The sequence below is a fragment of the Scatophagus argus genome, chromosome 4 (genome assembly GCF_020382885.2).
Source record: "Scatophagus argus isolate fScaArg1 chromosome 4, fScaArg1.pri, whole genome shotgun sequence".
In the NCBI taxonomy this organism is placed as follows: domain Eukaryota; kingdom Metazoa; phylum Chordata; class Actinopteri; family Scatophagidae; genus Scatophagus; species Scatophagus argus.
The window spans coordinates 26785832-26810431 of record NC_058496.1 but is presented as its reverse complement, the minus strand read 5'-3'; the positions used below and the strand labels follow the sequence as shown (position 1 = coordinate 26810431).

Genomic DNA, 24600 nt, shown 5'->3' with positions numbered 1-24600 from the left:
AGCTAACAAAAAGTTAACTCAATGAAGTTAATCTAAAATTAGATTGAAATGGATTTTCAGCATTAGTTGTCAGAAAGTAGTTTCAAACTAGAAAGGGTCAATTTGTCACATATGGCCAGAATTCAAATTAACTGCCAAAGTGCTGCTTACTGCTGTTTGCTGTAGTTAGGTTTGGCTGCAGCTATAGGCACCATTTGCTACTGCCGGATTGGACTGTGACCTTGGAACCTTGATGGGAGTAACAGCAGGGAGCAGTGCTCAGCTCTACCCAGCTCTGCACAAGGGAGGACAGTTTGACATAATTTTCCTCTGGGCAAAGAAACTAGTCTGGAATCAGCATTTTTATATATGAATAAATAAAAATGTTGATATACTTAAACATCATACTCATTGAAAATCTATGGAACTACAAACCAAGACAGTTATGTTGACTTTTAAGTTTTCTATGTCTTGTTTGAATGAAGTCTGTTTACAAGGCAAAGAAACTCATATTTGGTAAAAGAGAAAAATCTGAATTCAGAAGGTGATTGTATAGAACAGCAAGAAACATATGAGTAAGAATATCTGCTTTCTTAATATTCTGTGAGTTTGTTTTCTTCACTTACCAGACTAAACACTAAGAGACCCTGTGAAACTTGCTGCAAATTCACTGCTCATATAGACATAGACATATCTGACACCGCTGTTCCTTCACATTATGTTCATAATGTTAGTTCATTCTTTGAATGTTTCAAACTAAATGTCTGTCCATATCTTACAATTTGCAATTGTTGTTATTTTACCTGACAAAGCAAGATAAAGAAAAGCTGAACTGAAAACAAGGACTGATGTTACATCTGACACACCTCCTAGCCAGGCTTTTTAATGTGTGCCCCCTAATAACATCTTATGAATGATGGTTTGAGAGCAAAAACAAGAAAAAGACAGAGCTCAGCACAGGTGAAGTTATAATATAGAGTTTACCTCCTCTTGCAGCTGGATGAGCTGTTTCCTGCTGGCAGCAGCAGTCCGACTGCATGGACAAGCTTCAGCAACACCAAGACACCGGCAAGCTCCCAACACTGCCATCTAGAGAACACAGAGACGATCAATCATCTTCTATTTATGCACCTTCAGTGCGTTATGTACATAACTTCGTGCCAGTTTTCATTCTGCTTCCGTTTCCATTGTTTATAAAACAGCTGAAAATGTCCCTCTTGTTCCTAAATACTACAAATACACTGATGTTTTGTTACCTTATTGTAGTTTCAGTTTCAGTCTAGCCAGATGATTGACAAGCATTGTTAGAGTTGGTTCAGGAAAATAATGAATGGCATATAAATGATAAAATGTGCATGGCATTTTTTTGGGAAATTATGAAAAAATACAGACTGTGTCTGTAAAGAAAAACATCTTAAATGCATGAATATGGGAAAACTCCGCATAGTTCAGAAATTATGATCCAAAATGTAAATGGATTTAGACATGAAATGAACTACTCTGAGCCCTGGGAGGAGCTCCTGGAGCAGCACAGAGTAGAGCCACTGCTCCTCCGCATCAAGAGGCGCCAGTTGAGGTGTTTCTGGCATCTAATTATTGAGCGACTAGAGCTGCCTACCAAAGTTATGTTTTGAGGATGGATGTCCCTCGACGACCTCTGACGGTTGGGTAACGTATTGCGTCACTTCCTGTTTCTGTTCTGTCCTACTCATTCACTTGCTTGCGTTTGGTGCTCAGTGGTGTGGATTTACTTCAGTCGACATACTTTGTGTTAGCTTTCACTGTGGTTGGTTTTGACATATAAGTACACAAGCACTTTAGGAAAACTTTATTAACTGCACGATCCTCTGGATTCTTTCCTCTCCCAATCCTCGTTCTGTCTCTGTCGCTCAGCTCAGCTTAGCTTAGTGCTAACATGGCTTCTTCCACTCACTCTCCCTCTGCCTCTCCCTCTCCCGTCTTCTGTAAGGTGTGTGAAATGTTTAGCTATTCCTCTGCCTCCTTTAGTGAGAGTGAGATGTGTAGAAAGTGTAGCTTATTCATAGCCTTGGAGGCGAGGCTAACTGAGTTAGAGGCCCGGCTTCGTACTGTAGATCATAGTCCATTAGTCCCGACAGCTAGCCAGCAGCAGTTAGCCTGTGCGGACCGACCTGCCTTAGCTGATGTCAGCCGCCCCCCGGCAGCCCCCGAGCAGCCGGGAAGTCAGGGAAGTTGAGTAGCGATTCGAAAGAAGTGTAGTGTGAAACAAAGGCCTGTGGTTCACCACCAACCGCTTTGTGTATCTAACCGCTTTTCCCCACTCAGCGACACACCCGCTGAGAAACCGACCCTGGTTATTGGCGATTCTGTTTTGCGATATGTGAAGCCGACACCAGCAACCATAGTCAAATGCATCCCAGGGGCCAGAGCGGGCAACATAGAGGGCAATTTAAAGCTGCTGGCGAGAGATAAGAGTAAATATGGTAAGATCTCCCATGATGCACTGACTTTCTCTCTCCTCCTCTAACTCTCCTTCTGGACACATTCATTTCCTATTAATGCATGTTAGTAACTTTCTTCCCTGGAGTCTTTGTGCTTTCTCATCTTGGAGGTTCCCATGGATTGTGCTATGCCTCTTCTCTCTCATTCTCTCTCTGATCTAGACTTGCTCTAATTGGAAAATGTCATGAGACAACTTAGTTGTGATTTGTCGCTATATAAATTAACTGAACTGAACTGAATTTAGACTTTGGTTTTAGATTAATTACATTCATAATTTACACTGAATTCATAATTTACTGTTGTTGTGAGGCTCAGAGTATCATACTAAGTTGTCATCAACTTGAGTATTGTTGTCTTTACAAAGCTGGCTAATTACTGAAACCAGCATAAATTGACATTATAATACAATTACGCACCAAGACAGTGCAACATCATGAAATACAGAGAGTGAATCGAGTTACTGTGCTGCATTTTCCTTTTTGAAGTTATATTGAAAGGTCACACATGCATAGAAAATGAAGGAAGAAGAAACAAACCAGTAGTTTCAAAATAAAAGATTTAAATTAAGTTAGTATTTGGCATTCTCGCCCGTAGTCAGCTGGGATAGGCTCCAGCTCCCCCTATCCTGACGGATAAGCGGTATAGAAAATGGATGGATAGTATTTGGCATTATTTTTGGCAGTACAAGAGAGTCATTTTGGGGTGCCCATACCCTGGTACAAGCCATTACAGTTATAAAGGAAACAATGAAATGTGCTGGTGACAGTAAGGAAGATGTGCTTTGTAGTTTGGACATTACACAATCTCTGTCTCTCTCTGTCTTGCTCCCTCCTTCTCTCTCTCTGTCTTACTCTCTCTCTCTCACCTCCAGAACGCTTGCGTCTCTCTCTGGGCTGTATTGAGGTTTGGTTCCTTGATAAGCTCTCTGTTCCTTCACATTCAACATGGAGAGAAGTTCCAAGCACTGCCGGCTTAGAGCTGCAAACACACAAATACATACAATTTTTCTGATGACAATCCAATCAATTCGCTTTGATAAAATCAATTTGCTGATAAAGACCATGAGATGTGGTTAAATGGACTTTAGGTTACAACAGTGAATTTTTACTATTGTAGTCTTGAAGTCACACACTGAAGTTTTTGAAATTGATCCCATATGGAGACAATGTATATGCATAGACATGTCTATCTCACCTTAAAATAATTCTAAGTTATTTACCAGAATTTTCTGTTCGAAGCTGCTGGATCTCACTCGCACCTTCCTCCAGGTTATCAGTCAGAGTCTTGTTCTCATTCAAAATTCTGATTACAACAGCAGCAACAACAACAACAACAGTGAAGTTACAATATAAACCAATAAAAATACCGCAGACATGAGTGTATGTGGAGTAAATCCAACCTGTTGTATTTCTGCTCCCAGAACTGCTGAGACCTCTTCATCTGGACCTGGTTGAAGCTGAGTTCCCACTGCAAGCTGTTCACCTCCTGTAAAAGATGGAATTAAGATCAGATGAACGAACTGACTGCATATTTTATTAGTTTTACAGATTTATAATTCAAGCACAAAATGCATTTTCTGTAGAGGAGAATCAAGGAATCAAGGAACTTTATTGTCATACCAGCTCACATTCACATGTTTATGGTACGAAATTAGGACTCAGGTCCCGGGAGCAGTAAGTAGACTATAAGAATATAAAAATATAAAGTAAAGGTAAACAAAAAGACAGGGGAGACAATTATTATAAGAAGAACAGAAAATAGAATATAGAATTGTTGTAGATTAGTAATTTTTGTAGAGTTGAATTTTGGTGAAATAATGTCGATAGCAACAGCAAACACTTGTTTATGTTTCCTACATAAGAAATGTTCACTGAACTAAGTTTTCCTTTATTTCCTCTGGTCATCTATGCCCCTCTGGAGTGGTTCTGAGCAAGCCAAGCCCACCCCCCAGTTTGAAACTACTGCTACAGAGTGGTTAATTTGATGCACCTGTAGCACCTCCCTGAAGGCGACAGGTAAAACAGGTTAAAGCCAGGATGGGAGCTGTCCTTGCTGATGTTTTTGGCTCTGCTGAGGCAGCGGGAGGTGTAAATGTCTATCAGGGAGGGGAGAGGGCAACCGATGATCTTCTGTGCTGCCTTTACAATTCTCTGGAGCCTCTCCCTGTCTGCAACGGTACAGCTACCATACCATACTGTGATACAGTATGTCAGCAGGCTCTCGATGGATGAGTGGGAGAAGGTCAGCAGCAGGTTGGAGTTTAGGTTGTGTTTCCTGAGGACTCTCAGAAAGTGTAGCCGCTACTGAGCCTTCTTGATAACTGCCGTGATGTTCTCTGTCCAGGAGATGTCAGCGGAGATGAGGACACCGAGAAACCTTCACACACACGCTGTTGATGTAAACGGGGGCTGGGTTGGTGCTGTGCTTCCTGAAGTCAATGATGATCTCTTTGGTTTTCTTGGTGTTCAGAGAGAGGTTATTCTCTGAACACCAGGAGGCCAACTTCAGAATCTCCTCTCTGTACGCTGCCTCATCACCCTTTGAAATGAGTCCGACCACTGGAGTGTCATCAACAAACTTGACGATAAGGTTGTTGTTATGGGTTGAACTGCAGTCGTGAGTGTCTAGGCGGTACAGGAGGGGGCTCAGCACACAGCCCTGTGGGGAGCCGATGCTCAGCGTGCGGGTGGAGGAGAGGTGGGGGCCAAGTCTCACAGTCTGGGGTCGGTTTATGAGGAAGTCTTTAATCCAAGCACATGTGAGAGGAGGAAGGCTGAGGGTGGTGGTGGGGCAAGCTGATAGGCACATGCTCTAAGCACCTTGCCAGGTACTCTGTCTGGGCCGGCAGCTTTCTTGGTGTTCACTGCCAGGAGCACCCTTCTGACATTGTGCTTCTGTACAGTGAGTGGAGTGGTGCAGGAGCCAGGTGGGGGTGGGGGCAGGGCTGGAGCGGATGAGTGCTGCCGAGATGAATCGAAGCGGGCAAAGAAGCAGTTTAGCTCCTCTGCTAGTGGCGCACTCAGGTCTACTGTTCGCATCACAGCCTCTGAAGTTTGTGATGTCTTGTATGCCCCGCCATACCTCCCGCATGTTGTTGCTGGACAGGTGAGACTCTATGCACATTCTGTGGTCCGCCTTGGCTCTTTTTATTCCTCTTTTCAGGTCAGCTCGAGCAATTCTGTACAGTGCTCTGTCGCCTGACCTGAAGGCTGCATCGTGGGCCCTGAGGAGTGTGCGGACCTATATATATATATATATATATATATATATATATTGCACATTATGCAATGGATACCTGTGAATGTCTCCAGCTCCTGGTGTTCAAATAAGTCCTAGTCTGTCTGTGTGAAACAGTCCTGAAGTTTGTAGAGTGCATTATCAGGCGAGGTTGTAACAGCTTTTGTGGTGGGCCTGGCACTGCGTCTGAGAGGGGTGTAGGCTGGGGGAAGCAGGAGGGAAAGATGGACGAGGTGGGTGAGGGGTATGGCTCTGTACGCACGCTTGATGTTGGTGTACACATGATCCAGAGTGTATTCCATCCTTGTGGAACACTTGACATGCTGAGTTTTCAGACTTCTTAACTAGTTTAGTGCTCAGTACAGATAAAGTCATTATAGTAGGTGACTTTAACATTCATATGGATGTTGACTCTGATAGTCTTAAGACAGCCTTTAGTTCACTCTTAGATTCAATAGGTTTCCTTCAGATAGTAAATGAACACACTGTCATAATCACACCCTCGATCTGGTTCTCACCTACGGCCTAGAAACTAAGAACCTGTTAGTTGTCCCTCAAAACCCTCTCCTTTCAGACCATTCACTTCTAACTAACAAGGCTAACTCTAACAGAATTAACAGCACACAACAAAAATGTCTACTATACCAGATGCCTCTCTGAGAATACTGTAGACAGATTTAGGGATATAATCCCATCACAGCTCCCCCCAGCACCATGTACTAGTACAACAGAGCGCACTGATTTAAATTTTACTCCTGCAGAAATTGATTGCTTTGTTAACAACACTGCAGCCGCATTACACACAGTTTTAGATATGGTTGCTCATTGAGAAAGAAGGTTAAAAATTATAGGAGGCTAGCTCCTTGGTATAATTCAAATATACAAACACTGAAGCAAACATCAAACTGGATGGAGCCGAAGTGGTACTCTTCCAAATCAGCTGAATCCCAGAGGGCCTGGAAAGATAGTCTATTGACATATAAAAAGGCCCTTCATAAAGCCAGAACAGCTTATTATTCAACATTAATAGAGCAAAACTGTGGGGACAATAGTGGCAGTCTTTAAGTAGGTGGGGACGGACGCCAGTGACAGTGATGTGTTAAAGATGTCTGTCAGCACCTCAGACAGCTGGTGTGCGCAGTCCCTCAGTACACGCCCTGGGATGTTGTCTGGGCCAGCAGCTTTGTGGGGGTTGATACCTTTGAGGGTCTTCCTCACATCCGCTGTGGACACACAGAGGTGCGTGTCACCGGGTAGTGGTGTAAGTCTAGTGCTGGGGGGGGAGTGTCAGGATCCTCGAAGCGAGCGTAGAACCTGTTGAGTTTGTCCGGCAGAGAGGGGTCCCTTGGGCATTGTGCATCTCTGATGTTATAGTCAGTGATGCACTTTATGCCCTTCCACATGCTCCGGGGGTCGTTGGAGGTGAGGTGCCCCTGAATTTTGCGAGCATATGTGGCTTTGGCCCTGATGATGCCTGATGTGATTTAGCCAGGTTTCCGTGAGGCAAAGGACAGCATAGTTCCTCATCTCCGTGGAAACACTCAGACGGCCTCAGACGTAACAGATCCACTTTGTTGTCCAGGGAGCGGACGTTGGCCAGGAAGAGAGTTGGAATTGGTGGCCTGCTAGCTTTCAGCTGGGCAAGCGCGCCTGCCCGTTTTCCTCGCTTTTGTTTTTGGGCACATCATTTCCTCTTGCCGGCCGCTCCCTGTACTCTGCTGTGCCACTCCGTTGTCCTCAGGAGCCCCTGTCTTCCGAGTGCGGATTTCAGCTTCGGTGAGATCGTAGTAGCCGAACTATCTCTGATGAGCATAAGTTTAGTTGGGCTGTACTTCACACGCTGAATTGGCTCTGAACTAGTGCTAAAAACGGCCTCTGAGTAGCTAAAAAGGCCTTAGTCCCGGGACCTCGAGAAGCTGCTGCTCTACTGTGCGCCGCCATCTTGTAAAGATGAACTTGAACAACATATCAGCTAAAAAACAAATACATACAATACATAGTCTTCAGAATTCCAATTATAACAACCTGTCATGTTTGTCCTTTGTAATTTATTATGTTTATTGCATGTATGTTTCTTTCTCTCTCTCTCTCTCTCTCTCTTTCATCCTCTCTGTCCTGTCTACCTCTTCTTCCCCCCCCTATCAGCAGGATAGTTCTCCTTTGCGAGCCGGGTCCTGCTCAAGGTTTCTTCCTGTTAAAAGGGAGTTTTCCTTGCCACTGTCTGCTTGATCGGGGGTTCAGGCTCTGGGTCTCTGTAAAGCATCTACAGACAATTTTGATTGTATAAGGTGCCATATAAATAAAAATTAAAAAAATAAAATTGAATTGAACTGAGTTTAAAAACAAGGCCCTGGTTAGTTATGTTGAAATGTGGTTTACATGTTTAAATATACATTATGCTAAATTATTCATCATTATTTTTAACCATTTTCATAACTGTCGATATTTGTCATGGACCTTGCAGGATTTTCCTGTCTGGAATGCACTGCTCACCACTTGAAATCAGAATGCCACTGTAAACTGTAAACTGCAGAGAAAGGTTTCTTTATATCACCATGCACTGTGTTGTATTTTTCTCTACCTTTGGCTAAAAAAAAAAAAAGAAAAAGAAAAACAGCAGTACCTACTGTTGGGAAGAAACCTGCTGTACAATGTCAAAGCAAACAGAACAAGTCCTTAATTTGTGCAGCTTGCATTTATACTTACTTTCTCTAGAGCTTTGGCAGTCTCCTCATTTTTTTGCAACAGACTTTTGGTGTGACTCGTTGCTTTGTCAAGAATGGCCTGTGTGAGGAAGCACAGTTTTAATATTGTTTTATTACCTTATTTTCACAGTGTTGGTCATCTTTTCTGTTATATTTATTCACAAACTTCCAACCTTTTGCCTTTGACAGTTTACAACAGAAACAAGAAATATGGGGTGAGACTGATGGACATGACTGACAAAACAGCAGTCTAAAAAAGTGTGTGTGTTGTTAAAAGGGCTGGAGGTTACTGGACCTATCAAGCAAGAAACTCACAACACTAAGACAGGAGGTAAAATGAGCTAACAGTTTTTATTACACAGTGATTTTCAAGAGTGTAACAAGAGTCCTTAGCTGACAACGTATTTGTCCAGAATCCAGGGAGCATGGCAAGTAGGAGCAGGAGTCCTTGGAAGGTGGTGGAGTAGATGAATGTTATTGTTCAGTTAGAAACACAGCCAGGCTGAATCAAGGATATCAGGTAATCAAGAGTTGGGTATGGCAATGGGAGTTGACTGAACTGGACCTGAAGCACAGGGAAACATAACCAAGGGGCTAGGAAAACAGGCAGAATGGTGGATGAATGAACTGGCCTTAAATACTGCCAGAAGGAGGTGAAACTGAAGGCAGGATCAGATGCAACTGCACAGGTGAGCTGGTGGGAAGAACCAGGTCACTACAAAGCAAAAATAACGCACACACCAAAACGGAGAGAGAGGACAAACAACGGCAACCAAAATAGGGGAGAAAAAGGAATAAGGACAAAACTAACAAACCCTGACAGCAATCCCCGCTCCTCCAATGGGCGACCCATCAAGGATCTCAGGATGTTGTCTATGAAACTACATCACCATAGCAGAATCCAAAATGAATGAAAAATTAATACAAGAGCACTCCTCTGAACCATAACCATCCCAGGCCACTAGGTATTGAACATCCCTGCCCTGTCCAAGAGACGGTGAAACATGAAGGCAGGGTGATAGCCAATGAGCTGAAATAGACTTAAGCTGAGAGACATGGAACATAGGGTGGATATTCATGGAAACAGGCAGTTTTAATTCGATGGATCGATTATCTTGGTTACAGGGAAAGGACCCAGGTATGATAGAGACATTTTTTTAGAGAGGAATATCCTTCGAGGACAGCCAAACCTTCTGACTTGGTACTCTGGTACAGTCATCCCCCTGTTGCTCTCTGCTGTCAATAACAAGTTTCTTTCCAGAGCCCTCTCTTTCTGAGAAGGAAATAGAGGAAGAGGACAGTCTAGAATGGGGACCAGAGGGTGAATTGCAATTATAGAAGGATCAAACTCCTCAGCCTTCCTGGGAAAGTCTACGCCAGGGTGCTGGAAAGGAGAGCCCACCCATTAGTCCAAACTTGGATTCAAGAGGAACAGTGCTGTTTTTGCCTTGGCTGATGCACCGGACCAGCACTACAGCCATGCAATGATGCTAGAAGGGTAATGGGAGTTTGTCCAACCAGTCCACATGTTTTGTGTGGACATAGAAATAACTCACAATCATATCCCTTGAGAGATCCTGTGCAGGGTCCTTCGGGGATATGGGGTGGATAGCCTGTTGTGATGGGGCATCCAATCTCTGTCAGACAGAATTTCTAGGCACAGCCAAGCAGTGGAGGGGGTCAGGTTTGGTGACCTTAGGAATTCCGTCTCTTCTTTTTGCAGATGCTGTGGTCCCATTGGCGTCATTGAAGAGTGACCTCCAGCTCGTACTGGGGAGTATCGCAGCAGATCAGCACTTCTAAATCCGAGGCCATGCTTCTCAGCTGGAAAAGGGTGCATTGCCTACTCCGGGTTGGAGGAGCGTTGCTGCCCCAAGTGCAAGAGTTCAATTATCTCAAGGTCTTGTTCATGAATGAGGAAAAAATATAGCGGGAAACTGACAGGCAGATTGGGGCAGCATTTGGCATTCTGGCATCTGGTTAGGGTGCCTCCCAGACATCTCCCTGAGGATTTGTATCTGGGAGAACGATGGAGGGACAATGTGTCTCACCTGGCCTCGAAAAGCCTCCCCACAGACTAGCTAGTGGAAGCAGACAATCTGGGCTTCCCTGCTGAGACTGTTGCCCTTGCAACCCGGACCCAGATAAGCAGGAGAAAATGAGAAGAGGCAAGACAAAACAGCCGAGGGAACCTTTAAAGAGGGTTCACATCTGTAACGAAGCTTGTGACACAAGTTTGGGCTTACTCTATCCAATCCAAATTTGAGGTCCACAGGGAAGGTTTTGTAGCAGCCCACTTGGATTAACTACACAAAATGCAGAGCTTCGACTGGTGCAACTTTAATTCTCTCCTCCTTTTGCCACCGTGAAAACTATAAATGGGCAAGAAACACAAATGCCATACTACCATATTTCCACAAATAATATATAGAAATCATATTTACATTTTAACTTAATACAAATAATTTTAGTAAACTTAAATACTGAATTTTTACATGAAATTAGCCTTTTGAACTGCTATGCGTTGTAGCTCTTATTTAAACAAAATAATGACAATTTCCTTCCTTTTTAGATAAAATTAACCACTCTTTTACAATGGATACACTGTTAATCTCCTCCTACCTCCTTCTGCTTCCAATGGCGCTAAGTTTGAGATCTGCCTGCTATCAGCCATCATCTTCCACACACAACTCAGCAATAGCAGGAAGTAATAGAAGAAGAGCAGTGCTATATCTAAATAAATCTAAATAAAAGCACAAAAATGTAAAGTGACAGAACTGCATCATTTACCATAAGCAAAATTAGCTGCCATTTATAGGATTGAAGGAGATAACACACTGAAGTGCAGCCTCCAGTTCCTGGTTTGCCTTGGTTTGCCCATTTGTCTGCAGGTGGAAACCTGAGGCCAGACTGAGAGAAGTTCCCAGTACTGCACAGTTTATGACATGAAATGTGGGCTAAAACTCATTTGAGCAAAGACAGAGTACGGTTTACACCAGGATGACAGGCAAACTGGGTATCTTGAGTCCACTGTAAGACCTGTGAACAAACAGCCTTGGGAATAAACAAACAGTTAGGTAGCCCGTTTGCAAGATCTGGTTGCTGCTGCTGTGCCTACTTTACCAGTGATTAGATTTCCCATGAGACTGTCGCCACCACATGCCTTGGAGGCAGTATGGACTGAGGTGTGAGAACCTGGGTGATAAGTTCTGGCAAAATTAACACTATTGAGAACCAAGACAGAGCACTACAGTTATGTACAGATTGTATTTAATCTCTCTTGAAGTGTTAGCATAGCCTCCAGTCACCCCTGGAAACCCCACAGGTCAGCGCTCCTGTTGTTCTGAGGTAGACCGAGACCGTGCAAGCTAAATGGACTCCTCAGTGGTGGAATGATGGTGAGTGCAGGGTCCGAATGATGAGTTTTGTAAGCTAGTGTGAAGGAATCCTGGGATGTCTGTGGATGAGTTCAGAGTCCGGAGTAACTAGCCTTTAGTTTGATGAGGTAACTAATTAAACGAATAGGAAAACAAGTGAATGCAAGTTATCAGGCTTGTCATGAGTAATTAATTCATCCTTCAATTGCTCACTCAGCCCCTTAATGAAAACTCCTCTTAATGCTCCTATCAGGAATAATCTGCATACATCAAAAACTTGAACAAGTAGCCATACTCCAGTTACTTTGACAGGGACATAACAGTCTATTTGAGTTATCTCCATTGTGGTTGAAAATTGCTTTGAAGCGAGACACAAGCAAATCACGTCGAGGCAGTTAATTCAGAGTTATTGAAAGAAATACTTTCAGCCCAGTCTGAAGCCCTGCCCTGTAATAAACCCAACACAAAGTCAGAGTCCCCTGTTTGAATGCCACTGAACATTGAAGCAAGAACCCTCAGCAGTGGTTCAGCTCATCAGAGTGAGGCTGGGGATCTGCCAAATAGGACTCTCGAGAAAAGACTGGAGTAAATACTTGACCCGAGGCCTCTGGTGAGGAGGGCTGAGGCTTCAGGAGGATAAGTAAAATTGTGAACAATGGTTAGTTCAGAACTTTGTGAGGCAATGACCCGAATGTCATCCATTATCGAGCGGATTCATTGATTATGCTGCCCAAGAATGGCTCGTTGACTGGACAGTGCTTGATGAAACTGAGCTGATTCAGATGTGGCGTCTGTGAGGTCCATATTGCTTGTCTAGATCACAATGGCAGTTTACAGCGATTACAAGACAGCAAGATGAGTCCTTAGATGTTGGTTTGTCCAGAATCTAGGGAGCTTGGCTGAGGTGAATAGATAAGGAGCCCTCAGAGGGTGGTGTGGCAGGTGAGTGTTAGGAAACATGAGTAAGCCAGTCTCAGTGCTGAATTCAGGGAATCAGGAAACCCAGAGAACAAAGACACACAGAGCTGGGTGCAGCAAACAGGAGTTGACTGGACTGGACCTGAAGCACAGGGAAGCATAAGTTACCAAGGTGTTTAGCAAAAAGACAAGTTCAAAGGAAGCCTGAAGCATAATGCCAGAAAAGGTGACTGTATGATTTGGCGGAGAGTGGATTAATGAACTGGTCCTTAAATACTGCCAGAAGGAGGTGAAGTTGATGGCAGGATCACATGCAGCTTCGCTGGTGAGTTGGTGGAAAAACTCAGACCACATCTCTGTTATGCTAATTCCAGCATACAGACCTGTCGTTAGACAGACCAAACTGGTCCTGAAGCAGGTGAAAACCTGGTCAGCAGGAGCCATCTCTGCTCTTCAGGACTGCTTTGAGAGCATTGACTGGCACATCTTTAATAAAGCTACAACCGACAGGGACCACACCAACCTGGAGGAGTATACATTATCAGGCACTAGCTATATTAGCAAGTGCATCAACAACGTCAGTGTCTCCAACACCATCATCACATGTACCAACCACAAGCCGTGGATGACCGCGGAAGTGCACAAACTGTTGAGAACCTGTGACAGAACCTTCAGAGGTGGCACCGAGCACAGTGAGAGCACATAGTTTGCACTATGTACAGTTGTATACAGGTTGTATTTAATCTCTCTTGTGATGTTAGTGTAGCCCCTGGTCTGTGGACAAATGCTGTCTCGTTTGACTGTTCAGTGTACTGCTGAAATAACAATAAAAAACCATTTGACTTGACTTGCCCCCGCCATAGTAGGACCCCATTAGAAACGTTTTATTTAGTCAACCCTGAAGATCTTGCAAATAGTGTTTTCTTGCAAATAGTGTTTTCTCTGAAAGACTCTCAATAAAATCAGTTTTTACTTACTTGCTTGTCTCAAGTGTTCTGTTTTGGGGATCCCATTTTTAAGCTTGTAACATTGTAAGTCAAAAATACTTGCTAAGGAGCATTCTTGATGGATGTTTGTGTCATCTGCTGTCTGGCGGTTTTCCAAATTAAAACTCTTCCAAATTGAGGTTTGAGGTGCAGTATTTCTGTGTGTGTGTGTGTGTGTGTGTGTGTGTGTGTGTGTGTGTGTGTTTGTGGCTCTACCTTTCCTTGTAAGATCTTGAGAGCTTCATATTTGCCTTCAAGGTAACGATGTGCCACCTCCACCTCACAGCATAATACGTCTATCACCTTCAACATAGCCGAACCATTGGTTATAGATTGCAAGGCTGGGGTAAAGTGGACAAAGTAATTTCAGCTATAGTTTTTCTTCACTTTTCCTACCTCAGTTACTTCCTGTAGTCTGTCTTTCAGCTCGTCTTTGGACAGCTCCACCATGGAGTCTGCTGATTTAAAAGAATACTCTCGCATTAATGGTCATAGAAAGTGTATGTGTGTTCTGTTGCCTTTGTTTTGTTGCATTTTTGTGTGTGAAGAACCAGCTGGGGTTTTATACAGTTAGAACAGGCACATGTTTGAAAAGTGAAGCATCAAAAAGACTCAAAGGGATGTTATATGGTGTGCACCTGGGTTTGTAATTAAACCAAATGGAATGTTATGGTGAAAACAAAAAGTGACACATGACACCAAGTATAAATTAAATTGACTTGAGTTGCTACCAAGTGTTTCTGAAAACCTATACAATAAGAATCACCATAATGAGGCCAAACTGAGAACATTAGTTAGGTGGTAACGTAGTACAGCTATAGTGCAATCTCTTGTATGCAAACTGGTAAGGTAAGAATACCAGACAGTATAGTATTGCAGTAGTTGATGCAGGATGTCACCAAGGCATTTACCAAAAGTTCGGTGCTACGTTGTGTGAGGGTGGGACGTCGTCTAGAAATATATTGTATATAACAGAAATCACTCAAAGAGATGTTGTTTATATGGGGAACAAAGGAAGAGGTGGTGAGGTTATAACTGCTGATCTTTGCAAGTGTAGATTTACAGCAATGAGTGATGAGTAGCTTTGTTTTGTTGTTGCTGAGCTTGAGAAATTTCTTATGTCATGAAGACAAGCAGTGAGCTTTCAGGGGAAGAGTGGAAATAGGCTTGGTGGAGAGATAAAGCTCTGTGCCATTAGTATAAAAGTGGAAATGTATACCATGGTGACAGAAGATACTGACCAAGGGAAATATGCAAATAATGAACAGGTGGGCCCTCAGAACTGAACCCTGGGGAACTCCCTGTGTGACTGTAATGCTTTCCAACCTGAAGGATTTTAATTGTAAAAACTGCTGCCTATTACTCAGGTACGCAGAAAACCAGTTGTGTTTGGGGCCAGACACATCAAGGTGTGTCGAACATTCCAGGAGTAGTTGGTGAGACATGGCGTCAAATGCTGCACTGAGGTCAAGGAGAATAAGAAAAGATAAAAGTCCAGAGGCTTTGATTTTAACAAAAGCAGTTTTTGTGCTATATTTAGCATGTATCTTCAAACACAGAAACCTTAGAAATAGCTTCAAAAACATACTTATCTAGACTGCTTTCTTCCATTGACCTTCACCAACTAATGTCAATTATTTCTTTATCTAAACCAGCAAAGTGTCTATTAGAACCCATCCCAACTAAGCTGCTTACAGTTTTATTACAGAGATTTGGACATTTATCTGACATTAAATGAACTGCATTAAGCTGGTTTAAATTCAGTTTCACAGATTTGTTTCATTACATTAATCCAACTCCATGGTTTCTGCATTTCCAAAATAAGTTTTTCCACTGCCACTGTCACCATGTGCTTGCTCATGGGGGGATGCTGGGTCTCTCTGTATTAAAGACTAAATCAAAAAGTATGTTCTAGACCTGCTCTATTTGGAAAGTGAGACAGCTTTTGTTTTGATATGGTGCTTAATAAAGAAACTGAAGTATTTTATACATACCAAAGTTTGTCACAGAGTCCCACAAGGTTTTGTGCTTGGACCAATACTTTATATAAGCTTCCTATAGGTAATATTATTTAGGAGACAATTTACTTTATTATGCAGATGACACACAATTATAATTATCAATGAAACCAGACGAAACATGCAACATGAACTAGATAAACCGCAATTTTATACTACTAAACTCGGGCAAAATTTAACTCATTGTGTTGGTCACTAAACATCTTATACACATTATTTGATGACATAGCTCATCTGGGCAGCACTATCTTGATATTCAGCATCACTGTAGGAAATCTGGAAGTTTGGTCAAGATATGTCCTTTATCTCCCTCATAAAATTTCAAGGACTGCCTTCTTCTCTTCATGGATATCCTGTCTTAAAAAGGTGCAGAAAAATTAGTCCACACATTTGTTACTTCCAGGCTGGGGTATTGCAACTCCCAATTATCAGTAAGGCTCTAAAGACTCTCTGCTAATCAGTCACTCTATCTGCTGCACATGTACTAACAAGAATAAGTATTAGAGATCATATTTGTCTCTGACTGGCTTCTCTACACCGGCTGCCACCTACAACGCCCTAAATGGTCAGGCACTCTCATATCTTAAAGAGCTCATGGTACCCTATTATTCGATGAGCACTCTACAATCCCAGGACTCACAGTTACCGGTACATGTGGTTCTTAAATTCTCAAAAACTAGAATGAGAGCCAGAGTCTTCAGTTATCAAGCTCTTGTCTTGTTGAACATCTTCAAGTCTCTGTTCAAGAGGCAGACAGGAAGCCTCTAGTCCTCTACCATTATGTGCTATCATGGTTAACAAATGATTTGCATAACAATATGTCAAATCAAATATCTACTATCATCAAAATGACTATGACTAGTTCATTTTTTTTTCACAAAAGAAACCAGTGTTCAACCAGAAGCAAGACAAAACCACCCTTTCTTGGCTATCGCAGTTGGCATCTGTTCCCAGTTGCAGTATTTAATATAGGCCTGAACAATATTTGGGTTGAACACTCATGGTTTCGAAGCAACTGCTCTGAATAAAGGTGCAAAAATTCCCAAATCAGTGTTTTCCTCAAGTGTTGGCTGAATGGCTGGACATTGAAACATTTCCACTTGATTACCCTCTAATGTTTTCAAATCCCGTCGCTGTCACTAATTAAATGCTGTATCTTTAAACACTATGAAGGATTTTAGCTATTATAGCGATATACTGGGCACTATAAAAGTTAATTCTGGAGTCAACCATGTCGCATAAAACATGTTTTAACATTAAATATTCTCTGGAACACTGCATGTGAGAGACTTGCTTTCATTTGCCCAGAAGCTATCCATTTGCTGTCATATCCCTTCAATCATATCCCAGTTTTAAACCACAGTGTCCAAAATTAATCCATAAATCTGACACTGAATGTCTTCTCATTGTTGAATTTCCCATTGTTAGCATGGTTGTTAGCCATTTACTGGCAATCTCACAATGCTTTGGTGGAGTCTGTCGACCACTCAAGACGCTGTACTTCTGACTTGTTTATCTTTGGCTTCGTCTCCCTGAAATATGAGACAGTCAGATATACACTTGGAAAAATATATAAAGGCAGGTCTCCCATTTTTCACAAATTGAATAACAGAGGGAGCACTTTTTGTGTGTTCACAAAAGGCTTATTTTTCTCAAATCTTGAGCACAAATTTGATGAAAAACCAGCATCAGTGAACACTTATCTTTTGCCAATATAATCCATTCACCGGAAGGGTGTATCATATCAAACCAAACAGAATTGTTATTGCACAGGTAGCCTTAGAATGGTCACAATAACAGGCAACTCTAAAATGTGCAGTTGTATTACTTAACACAGTGACACAAATGTTGCAATTTTAAAGGACCATGTAATTGGCAAGTAATTGTCGTCCTTACAAGGGATCTTGAACTGATTGGAGTTCATTGTTGTAAACAATTTGGGCAAATGCTCCCCTCTGATAGTGTCTGGCACTTTGGAGAAGAATGAATTCCTAGTATCATGATAATGCGCAGCCACATTAGAAAAATCCCTACGCATTTTCTGGAAGCTGAAAATATTCCAGTTCCTGCATAATCTGCACACTCGCCACACGTTACATGTTCTAGCACAATCCCCCAGTTCATTCCTAGTCATGTGAAGTCCATAATTCTTACTTACTTATCTTCTGTGTTCTGGCTATGACATAAGGCTGCAGTTGTACACTGCTACTGAACCCTGTCTTGTGCTTTGGCCTGTGCTTCTGTCCAATGAGAGACCCAACTCTTCCAGTGCTTTCATCACTGCCCTTGCCCACGGGGTTTTGGTCCCTTTCTTTCTTGCCTCTCTTTCTCCTGCCTGTTGGGGTTCATTTGAAGCTAATTTTAAGAATCCTTACATTGGACATTCTCAGGACATGACCAAGCCATTGTAACCTAAGTTTCTTTCTCTCAAGGGACAAATTAATACTGCCTGTCTTGTTATACAGTTCGTCATTTCCAATCTTGTCAGGACAGTACATATTGCAGTTCTTGCATAAAAAGTTGTTGTGGAAAATGTCAGAGGTAATGCAATGTAATCAATGAGGTTCTTGAGAGTGAAAATCTGATCTATGTACACTCAGCCTTTACAAAATCCTGCCTGTTGCTGACTTAACTTGATATCTATGTTGCCATTGAGCCTTTTGAGGGAAACTGTACAGAAGACCTTGCTTGGAATGAAAAGAGCTGTTATGCCTTGTCAGTTTTAACAATTGTTAAGATTGCCCTATTTGGAAAGCTTACATATCAGGCCCTTGGTACGGTCCTTTGGGATAACATCACATTCCAATATCTTGGCAAAAGAGATCAGTCAGTGTCATGTACACTGTGGTGATATCTGCCTTGATCAGTTCCATAATTCAGTATCTAACATTTTTTTAAGATAAACCTGCACATTTTAGAGTGGTCTTTAGGTCTGACCTTTCCAAGTCAGAACTATCAGGTGGATGGATTATCGTTGCAAGAGAAGTGCCAACTAAACTGATTTCAACAAATTTGTGCACAAAATTTGAGAGAAATGTCTTTTGTGTACATAGAAAATGTTTTACATCTTTAATTATAATAAATAATTTAATTTAATTCATGAAAAATGTTTGCAAAAACAAGTTTGTTTATATTTTGTTCAGCATAGTTAGATAGATATTTGGCTCTTGCACTACTAAATGCTAAACTATGTTCATCAGCTCTGTGTTTGCAAGCTCTTGGAAAATTAATGTTGGTTTTTAGAGTTTTTTGCACTGAAAACCAGCTGCTGCTGGAAATGCCATTGACAAGACAGAAAGTAGCTCAAAAGCTCTGCAGAACTGCTGTGTTCATGACATTTCACAGATAATTAACCCAACATCCGACTTAAAGATTGATGAGAAAGATGAGAAATGTATAATTAGCACAGTTAGGAAACTATCTTCAGGTAAAGATTTTATATGGGATGAAATTCTTATTCTTTTTCGTCTTATTTTCGTCCAATTTGGGCTCGAGTCAATTTAAAGACTTTTTCTGGTTTAATAATGAAATGCATGCTTCAATGTTACATCTACAACTTCAGAGTTATGTGTATCCCTTTACTAACAAATGTATGACTTGCTTTATGTAATGAAGAAATTAGGTATGCTATTTCAAGTATGGGATAGTATCATGCCACTTCTTATTCAGCTCCTTTGTTATAGTTAAGTTAATTTCACAGACATTCTTACCTAAGCATATTAGCTTCCTGCAGGCTCTTTGTCGCATCTCTGCAATCTTCAGTCCTGGGATCCAGGCTGCCTCTCCTTTCTGGCTGCTGTGCCTACGTAACTCTGCTCCAGGCATCAGAGTCTCTGTAACACCAGTTAAGCCTTGGCTCTTCTTCCTTGTGGAGCTGGGTGCTGCTCTGACTACCATTCCATCACCCAGGTCTCCATCCACCATGTCATCATCAGGGTTGCAGGCCTCACTGACCTCTTGCATCTGCACATGGTAAAACTTCACATTACCGGTACATTCTCCACAGTGTGGCTCTGCCAAACCACATACAGATTTTTTCAATGTTGTTAACAAAAAACACACAAAAAAATGTTCCACGCATGAAAAAAGGGCCGAACTTGATTTGTATTTAATAGATATTTAATTTGCTGGACTAGACAAGGACAGGCTATTTTATCTATAAACAGTCTTTATGATCTGGGACACTGCAGAGATCAGGTCATTACTTAGTGTTATGGAGTTTTCTGACGGACAATAGTCCAACCATCAGTGAAGAAACTGCACTGGATTCTTTGATGATTTAGACTGCAACATTTATTGAAGTTTGTACCAAGGAGAACAGGAAAGCTATCAATGCACCAGTCATGAAAGATGTCAATCTCTATTCAGAAGATCCGGCTTTTAATTTCTAAACAAGTAAATGCATTAACCCATGTTAGCTCAGATCACGTTACATGAAGCCTCCCAGACCACTGTCAGCATGTTGTAGAGGTCCTATGTGGCTGTCCATCAGAAGGTTCTCAAACACCTAAACCATAGTGCCTAGGAAGGAAGGCAGACTTTTTTATGACCTTGGCTACCACAGTAACACTGGTTCACTTAATACCAAAGGGTCTCCTGCTTCTCCAAACAGCTGCGATAAATCTTAAGGAGAAACATCACCCGTTTGTCTCCTCGAAGACTTATTGCTGCCTTCACTTTGACCCTGAATAACCCAAGTCTTAACTCTCAAAAATTTCCTTAATCCTTGGTACCTACAAGAATTAACTTTTTGCTGTAGTTCAGGTTATCTACCATTTCACTGGAAAGCCATATGTTTCATTAAACAGAGCCGTTACTTGACATGAGTTGAAATTTGTGTGGCAAGTTATGAAATTTTCTGAAATGAATGTCTCATACAAAATTGCAAGTGGAATTTTCATTATGTTGTTTATGAAAGCAGAAAGTGTTTATAGGTTAGATCTCACAATATTGTACACCGGTTTCTGCCTCCATTGTGGCTCTTTTTTCATGTACTTAATATATTATATTTGGCTACAGTAGAATGTTATTTTGTATTCCAGTCCCATTGTTTTCCAACTTGTTTGGCTTGTGAACCCATAAAACAAAACATAGTCACAGGATGTTTGTTCATTATGAAAACCAAAAACTGAATTTTTTTTCTTTCTCAGACTGCTTTGCTTAATGAACTGTACACATCGGGGCACGAGGCCATTGTTACCTGTTGCCAGAAGGCACCATGTACATAGGTTCATATTGGCACGTATATGTACAGAGGTTTGCACTCTGATCCGACATTTGAAGTTTGTGCAGATTGCACAGTGTACACCCAAGTTATATCAACCCCGTTTCAAGATGAAGCATGGAAATTTGCCTTCATCCACGTTAAGGCCATTCTAATGAATACTCATCATTAAACTCTGACGATTTTAATAACTGCATTTGAGGTGCTTCTGGTGAACCTGAGGGAAACAGTACACAAAACTCTAAAACAAAACATCTAATTTCTTGTTCCCAGTAGGTGGCGCTTTGACTATAACTAAACATTCACACCTTGTCTTTAGGTGGAAATTCATGTGAAGTCTGATACAGAATGGATAATATATCCTGAGTTAGAGCAATTTCCTGTTTTGTGGTGAAACATCAAAATTCGCAAGGCCATGCCTTTCAAGTTTTGCAGAAATCTTTGATAACTTTTCATTGACAAGGTCTTTTGTACAAGCTCACCGAGTCTGAAGTTGTACTAATTAATTCCTGAGGATGAGTTCGGTAAAATATGACCTGTGTAAATGGCCCAAAAATATTGAGCCAAATCAGGGCCAAAACTGTCATTAATTTGAAATTCTTTTTTTTTTTTAATTCACTTTCAGCTCTCATTTTTTCAGTTTAAAACTTTCAGTCCGGATCTGGCATGGGGGGTGTGGTTTCAGCTTAGAGGGGCGTGGAATCATGAACGACAACATAACAAAGAAAGCCGAGGATCTTCCTCAATCACGCTGCCCTTAGGAAACAGAGGTACTGTGAGAAGTATGACTCCACACTGATACACCATATTCACTTAAAAAACATATATTTTTTGAATAGTAGTTGAATAATAGTTGAATAAAAATCTGGGAAATTACCCTAAATGTCATAATGATGGGTAATTTTTGTAACATAGGGGCATACCATAAGGGGACTTTGCTAAGCTGGAAATTAAGCACAGGACTGGCAGAGTTTACATTAGCCCGCATATTCCGGTTACTGGCCAGTATTATGCATTGACGTCTGGCAAATGAATACAGTGGTGGTAAATATGGCAAATAAACAGGTTATTATGTAACTAATAAAATATGTTCACAACCGAATGGATAACCAGGACCTTAATGTCTGATGTAAATGACTGACAGACACAAAAATCTTTGGAATTTGTGAATTATTGATAGAGAACAGGGTACTTGTTGACAATCGCAACCACACTACATTTACAAAGCAGTAATTTCACCAAGTAGAACACAGGAGTTGCTGGAGTATCCCTGCCTCTATCGGTTAATTGTTTTGTATTACTGTGAGATCATTTACACACGGTAAAATGACTGTTTTTGTCAATGGAGTCTGAATTCAAGTCAACCTGAATGTGACTTAAATCCAGGGCCGGCCCAAGTATTCATGGGGCCAATTATACTGACTACTATCTTGATCATTCGCACACCTACTATAAATTTAATATTTCTTTTTTCCCATTTGTCGCTACAGACACACTTTATTCCCCCCTCCCCACTCCTCCATTGGCCACCCAGAGGAGCAATACATGAAGCGTCAGGGACAGTTTAGGACAGTTGTAGCACATCATCCCAATGTCAGCCAGACATGTTTTTATGTTTCTATATATTTGTTGATCTTAAATGGTTTGTAAACTCAGTTACAAATGTAAATTGACCTGGTGTTGATTTACACTAAATATTGAAAGTGATACAGTAGTAAGTGGAATACTGAATGTGGTCTTGGCCTACTGAAAAGTAACAAAATAAACCAGTAGCCAATGCATTTACTGGAAACACAGTAACTGCTTTACTTGTTTTGTGCAAAAACAGTTAAAGTTCAGCAATAACAACAACAAGAGCAACAACTAATTCCTAATTTCAGAAAGCTTTCCAAAGACAAAATATGCAGCCAGCACGGATTAGACATTTGCCAGCTAGAACTAGTTACTTAACTTGTATTTTCCAAAATTGTCTTGACACCAAACATTAAGTGACTAAGTCATCAAACGTTCCTTTATCTTGCTATAGTTTTTCATCTTCTTCTCTCCTCCTCTTTCTTTCTTCTGCACCTGATGAATATGTTCTTTTGTGCCACATTATTTGTTATACAGAGCAGAGGACAGTTTCAGCCTGCTCCTCAGCAATGCGCAGTGCCCAGCCTATGCACATGAGCAACGACATTCAGAGCGAAGGCGGTAGGATTTCACTACACAATCAGTGCTCTGATAAAATAATATTGTGGGTTTTTATTTTCATTATATGACAATACACACTATCACACGCGTTAAAAAGAAAGCTATCTGGGGCCCCCTGGTGGTCAAGTGGCCTAAAGCAGCCGCTGAGTGCGCTTGTGCCTTGGGCCGGCTGTGCTTAAATCATTTTAAAAGACTTTCAGTAGTCTTTGAAGAAAGTCCCTTTTCAGGTGCTCCTAGAATAAACAAACGTAGCTTGAATTATATCTGGCTTGATCGAATCATTTACGTTGACTTAAATCCGGACTCCATTGACAAAAACAGTAATTTTACCGAGCAGAACAGAGGAGCTGCTGGTACACTCTGCCTCGGTCTGTTCGCCATCGTGCGGTACTTTTACGTGTGTAAATGATCTGAATACTTGAAATTACTGCTTTGTAATCCAAAGATTTTTGTGCCTATCTGTTGTTTACATGAGACAGTAAGGTCCCGGCTATCCTCTCGGGACCAGTGTCAGATCGCAGTAGATAGATTTGCGGGGAGTTTTTGTCCATGGGAAAGGCCTCGTAATTGGCCAAAAAATTAAACGTAAACACAATAATAATAATAATAATGAAGAAATAACAATAGGGTTCTCACACTTTTAAAGCTCGAGCCTCAGTTTTTTGAATTATTTAACTCTGTTCATCAAACAGGCTATATAATTCCAAGCAACATTACTGAGTTTTTGTTGGGTTTTTTTAACATAAAGTATGCACACATAATAGTTAAATTCTAATTTGATCATTTTAAATACATGGCCTATTGCCATGGCCTGTGGAAACGTTTATTCATACACAGTGATATCGATTATATTGACTAAAGTGCTGTCATCCAGCTGTGTTTAAGTATTGATTATGGATAGGCTTTGTCTCCAGGTGACACCACTGTCGTCCGTCCCAGATCCATGTCGGGAATGACTTGAGAGACCCAGAAAAATCTTGCCTTTGTTACAAAAACAATTTGTCAATCAAAATGAATTGCTGTTTTTTTTTATGGATTACTTCCTCTTACCTGCAACTTTGAAGCGAAACTGAAGCTATATTCCTTGGTGCTTTAGAGCCTCTACCAACGCACAGACAAAGCCAAAGTTTGGTTAACTGTTGTCTGAGTTTTACGTCGGGAGTGGGAGCAAAAATAAGTTTCACAAATGATCCGTTTCGAGCCGCATTGGATTACTATCAGTAGGATATGACTCACTTCCTCCACCAACTGCATTAAAGCTGTAACATTAACTACTTCCGGTCAAAACCTTGGAAAATAAACTTCATCTCTTTAAGAAATAAACAAGGCCCGACTCAGGAAATAACTAACTTAGTTACTTAACAATAACAACATACTGTAAAAGGTTTCCTAAAAGTGTTTTTTCCCCATAAGAGACAATGAAATAACATCTTTAAACTATGACATAATAGTGTATAATTAAAAAAATTTCTGCGATTTCAA

The 24600-nt window shown here is 41.3% G+C and overlaps 1 protein-coding gene across 4 annotated transcripts in view; it reads right to left on the bottom strand.

Annotated features, from left to right (window-relative positions):
- The window catches only part of ccdc125 (coiled-coil domain containing 125), a 42339-nt gene extending 17961 nt beyond the window's left edge, over positions 1-24378 (bottom strand). Inside the window, exons 1-9 of one of the 4 annotated variants that reach the window (XM_046386093.1) lie at positions 24169-24378; positions 19412-19664; positions 14080-14141; positions 13900-13986; positions 8404-8481; positions 3860-3945; positions 3680-3762; positions 3326-3438; positions 964-1068 (exon numbers count right to left, since the gene is read on the bottom strand). In XM_046386093.1, the coding sequence (XP_046242049.1) occupies positions 964-1068; positions 3326-3438; positions 3680-3762; positions 3860-3945; positions 8404-8481; positions 13900-13986; positions 14080-14141; positions 19412-19664 (867 nt within the window). In that variant the 5' untranslated portion in view covers positions 24169-24378. The remainder of the gene's footprint in view (positions 1-963; positions 1069-3325; positions 3439-3679; positions 3763-3859; positions 3946-8403; positions 8482-13899; positions 13987-14079; positions 14142-19411; positions 19665-24168) is intronic. The other 3 variants (XM_046386095.1, XM_046386096.1, XM_046386097.1) reach the window with 3 other exon arrangements.
- Positions 24379-24600: the final 222 nt, after the last annotated feature.